The sequence below is a fragment of the Oryx dammah genome, unplaced genomic scaffold (genome assembly GCF_014754425.2).
Source record: "Oryx dammah isolate SB20612 unplaced genomic scaffold, SCBI_Odam_1.1 HiC_scaffold_18, whole genome shotgun sequence".
Taxonomy (NCBI): Eukaryota; Metazoa; Chordata; class Mammalia; order Artiodactyla; family Bovidae; genus Oryx; species Oryx dammah.
The window spans coordinates 106,338,600-106,343,756 of NW_024070202.1; the positions used below are offsets into that span (position 1 = coordinate 106,338,600).

The 5,157-nt window shown below is 47.1% G+C and overlaps 1 protein-coding gene across 1 annotated transcript; it reads left to right on the plus strand.

Moving 5' to 3' along the window:
• LOC120877698 (taste receptor type 2 member 40-like) lies at positions 1–957 on the plus strand. The gene has a single exon (XM_040260050.1). The coding sequence runs from the start codon at positions 1–3 to the stop codon at positions 955–957; it is 957 nt and encodes a 318-aa protein (XP_040115984.1).
• The last annotated feature ends 4,200 nt before the right edge of the window (positions 958–5,157 follow it).

The window sequence follows — 5,157 nt, forward strand, 5'->3', positions numbered from 1 at the left end:
ATGGTGACAGTGAACACAGATGCGATGGATAAAGACACGACCAGGTTCAAGATTGTCTTCACCTTGGTGGTCTCTGCAATAGAGTGCATCATTGGCATTGTGGGGAATGGCTTCATCACCGTCATCCAAGGAGCCGAGTGGGTCAGAGGCAAAAGACTCCCCGTTGGTGACTGCATTCTGCTCATGCTAAGCTTTTCCAGGCTGTTGCTACAGATCTGGATGATGCTGGAAAACACGTACAGTCTGCTGTTCTGGGTCATCTACAATGAAAAAAGAGTATACATACTTTTCAAAACCATCGTCATGTTTCTGAACTACTCCAACCTCTGGCTTGCTGCCTGGCTCAATATCTTCTATTGTCTCAGAATCGCAAGCTTTACTCACCCATGGTTCTCCGTGATGAAGAGGAAGGTCATGGGGCTGATGCCTGGGCTTGTGAGGCTCTCCTTGTTCTTCTCCTTTTGCTCCAGCTTTCCCTTCTCTAGAGGTATCTTCAATGTGTACGTGAACAATTCCGTCCCCATCCCCTCTTCCAACTCCACTGAGAAGGTGTACTTCTCCGAGACCAACATGGGCAACTTGGTTACCACCCTTTACCTGGGGATCTTCATCCCTCTGATCATGTTTATGCTGGCGGCCACCCTGCTGATCATCTCTCTCAAAAGACACACCTTCCACATGAAAAGCAACGCCACTGGCTCCAGGGACCCCAGCATGGAGGCTCACCTGGGGGCCATCAAAGCCATCAGCTATTTTCTCATCTTCTACATTCTCAATGCAGTTGCTCTGTTTCTTTCCATATCTAACATCTTTGCCGCCAACAGCTCCTGGAATATTTTGTGCAAAATCGTCATGGCTGCCTACCCTGCTGGCCACTCAGTGCTACTGATCTTGGGCAACCCTGGGCTGAAAAGGGCATGGAAGAGGTTTAAGCACCAAGTTCATCTCTACCTGTAAGAGCAAACCCACAGGGGACCACAGGACCTGCTCCAATCAAGCTCTGACTTCTCCTCTCCTTGACCTCTCTCCCCACCCATCTTTTCTTCCCTAATCTTCTCTGACACTTCTCAGGTAACTGGATTCATTCGTGAATGTGAAGCTGAATTTTTTTACTTGCGATTCTAAGTAGAAGTAGCTAAGCCACTCTAAGATGGATTTATGAATGCTCCTTAACCTATGGTCATTTGCATCCTGTCCTTAGCTCTTCTCTACTTCCTCCCCCACTGAACCTAAGGAGAGGGTGACCAGATACTTCTGTTTGCCTGGGATGAGCTCTGTTTGTGCCTGTTGGCATTTTTCATCCTTTAATTCCCAAGGATAGCTTGGTCTGGATGAAAAATTATATGGTCACCCTACTTAAGGAAACCCACTACCCAGAGTCAAGGAAAAGGAGGGCTAGTGACAAGCATGGTGTGCATCTCAAGGGGTAGAAAGGACATCTGAATGCCTACAGACAAAGGGAATCCAGGAGAGAAAATCTGGCCCAAATTTTCAAGTGGTGTAGAAGTTTCTAGGAAAATGAAGAGTGGAGAAAAGGGCTTTGGACTTGGCTAAAAGACAGTTGGGCTTCCCTGGTGGCTCAGTGGTAAAGAATTCTCCTGCCAATACAGGTCAGGAAGACCCCTGTGGAGAAGGAAACCCACTCAAATGGCAGGCAACCCATTCCAGTATTCTTGCCTGGAAAATCCCACGGACAGAGGAGTCTGGGATATATAGGCTATAGTCCCTGGGGTCACAGAAGAGTCAGACACAACTGAGCGACTAAACAACAACAACAAAAGGTTAAGGATCCGGTGGCACTCAGATCACAGGAGTTTCCAGAAATCAGGCGAAGATGAAAACAGTGAGGCATTTTGTAACGCCCAGTCTTTTCAGGAGGCTGCTTGGAGGTAAAGATGACGCAGAGGGTAGCAGGGGTGTAGTGGTGGCTGGTCAACTGGATGCTCTACGTTTCCAAATGATAAGGGACAACTCGAGAAGAAAGGAAAAGAACAGAGTAAAGAGTGATGTGGGCAGGAAGTAGAAAATAGAGAGAGGCCAGAACGGAGGGTCATCTCTTTTGCTCCCCTCCTGGGTCTGTGACAATATACACGCACCGGTGCCTCTGGCTTTACCAGTTCTGGGTCAGCTGGCGGAACTAGCAGGGCGGGGCAGGATATCTAGGAGGGGCTGCTGGACAAGCAAACACTACTTACTGCTCACTGTCGCTCTCCAGAATGAGACCCGCAGCAGAGACTCCAAAGGCTGATCACAGAGTTAGACAGCCCTCCTCCCAGATATCTTGGAACCAGAAGTTAGGAGGTTGGGTTTTCTTATATTGGGCATCAGAATTACTAAGGTAACTGAGGGAAAAAATGCTACTGATCATATCAGGCTTAAGAGGCTAAGTGAAAATGTGAGGTCATCGGCAAATGCTAAATTCTGAGTTCCTGGACCTTTGAACACTTTTTTCAGAGAGTCCCTTACCTCCTAAGTGGCAAAAAAAAAAAAAAAAAAAAATCACACATACACACACACACATATTCACTCACATTCATCTCTTTATAGTTCAAATAGCTTGGTACTTACTCAACTGGAAAGGAAAATGTTTATAGAAAACATACTCTTTTGATAGCTTTCCTAAGTGAAATTTATTTAAAACTGTTTAAGGTTGGCAGGACAGTTATCGTAAAAAAAAAAAAAATAGATTTTGAAGTTTCATTTCAATGCCTAAAGAAAAGAGAAATATACATTTTTCCCAAATAATACAAGCACTAATACCTACTGAAAAACAGAAAATGGATCCAAAGTCATCATGTCATTAATATGAACACTGCCAAGAAAATAAACTGTATAATCCCTCTCCATGCTTATTATGAAGAAATAATATCTCATTTGCAAAAGCCGAACGAGGCAGAGAGCTAACAAGAGCTTTAAGGATGATGACATCCTTATCAATACTGTATGTTGCCCTACTTTAACCAGATCAAGTTCTCTCCTCGCTATTCCTCCCTCCCTCCCCTTTTTTTCTTGCTTTCTGTAGAATGCACCCAAAGTTCCACAATGGGCCAGACTACCCTGTCTTCAAATTGGTTGGCTTTGGACAGAAACCAGCATTCCTAAGCGATCCACTTTGCAAACTCTGCACAACACCCCTGTCCCCTGGGAGCAGTTGAAAGTTATGGCAGGAAGGATTTCTTTACCCACAAAGTCACCCCCCACATTATCCACCACGTGGAGCAGTCTCTACTGAATAACAGACAAGGAAGCAGAAGTTCAATCGACCGGTAACAAGTCTTGAGAAGAGTGAGGTGGGGCTGAAGCCAAGGGCAGAAATCAGAAGCCATCGGGGAGAGGCAGAAAGAGACACCGGGAGGGAAGGGGGCCCTCCACCCAAAGTCCCCGTGGAGAGAAGCACACTCCTTACAGGGAGGTGGAGAACAGGAATTTACTCAGAAAGGTGGGTTTGTGGGAAGAGGTAGGACAAACAAAGTGGGGAGCCAGTCCTCAGTGTGTGAAAGCTGGGGGGCTCTCTGGACCCCTTCACTGGACCGAGAGGCATTGCCTTTTATAGGAGACATGATGGTTGTCAGGAAAATGGTCAGCTCCAGGGTGCTCTGCAGGGAGGTCACGGGTTACTGGCAATTAGAAATTTCTAAGAAGGAAGATGGATGCATTCTGGAACCAGGGATGTAACCCAGATGGCCCAGGCAGGGCAGACTCAGGGAAGAAAACAGCAGTGCCGAGGTGAGGGTAGAGAACAGAGCCGAAAGCACTGCAGGAGGGAAGGTGTGAAGGTGCTGAGCTCCGAAGACAAACCTGGCCAGTCTCCTTGGGAGAAGGGCTCTACTGACAGCTCCTGCCGGGCCTCCAGAGAGTATTCCCACAAACCAGGGAGCAGAACGTCTTCAAGAGCTCTCCAGAGGAACTTCCTGGGCAAGACCCTTCCCAGGGTGGGCTGTGGTGTGGTGGGGGTGCTCTGTCTGCAAAGCTGGCCTGTCAACCAGCCTCACTGAGGGGAAACGGGGTGTTTTTAAGCTTTTGGTTTGTTTCCCATTTGGTTTTCCTCCTTGCTTTTCGTAAAGGGTCTAAAGAATGTTCCACCCTCGCTCAGCTGCATCAGGAGAAAATAAGAGAAAAGTGGTTTTGAAGCTAGTCTAGGGTGAAACAGAACCAGTAATCCCCTGGGTCGGATTTGGTTCGGGTGTGGCAGAAGCAGTCAGAGCAGAACCAAGGAAGGAAACAGACCCATAGACTTAAGAGAAGGAACTGTGGTTGGGTGTGGGGTGAGGGGTGGTTGGGGACTGACACGTACACACTGCTACATGTAAAACAGATAACCCCCACTTACCTACTGCATAGCCCTGGGAACTCTGTGCAATATCATGTAACAACCTAAATGGGAAAAGAATTTGAAAAAGAATAAATACATGTATGTGTGTAACAGAATCACTTTGCTGTACACCTGAAACTGACACAACATTGCAAATACTCCAGTAGATACGGATACTGATACTCCAATAAAAAATAAAGAGTTTAAAAAATTACTAAAATATTTTTTTAAAGGAAACAGCCATAAAACAAGACATTTAAAAAAAAAACAATCCCAAGGAGAAACATTCATGGAAAAAATCTCACCTCAGCAGCTGCACCCGTCTCCCAAGTCCCACCTTCCTCTCTCCTACCCTGTGGTCCCCAGAGTCAAGATGACTTAAGCTTGGGGTCCTGGCTCGGCTATTTACGGGTCTGTGACTCAGGCGTGTTACTGCCTGTCTCTGAACCTCAGTTTCTGTATCTGTAAAATGGGAATAATGATAAGAATATCGACTGCCTAGGATTTTCTGTCTCAGCCTCAGAAATGAGTGAGAGAAAACACTGGCCCAGAGTAAGCTCTCAGGGACCACTGGCTGTTCATTGTCTAAAGGTGAGGGATGGGAGGCTGAGAGGCAGGGTGTTGGAGAATGAGGACACTCAGAGCAGGTCAGATGAGAAAAGGCCACAGCCCAGACTGATCCGGATGCACACAGAGGACCAGTCCCGAACCAGGGACTCCGGTAGAACACAGCTTAATCTGTAGCAGCTCACCCGCCCCAGCGGGGAGGGAGGAAGAGGGGGCACCCTGAAGGGTCCAGCTCCTGCACCCACTCCTGACAACATCAGAAAGACTCCAGGGTTTAG

Coding starts and splice junctions, on each gene's coding strand:
- LOC120877698 (XM_040260050.1), top strand. CDS start 1: ATGGTGACAGTGAACACAGATGCGATGGATAAAGACACGACCAGGTTC.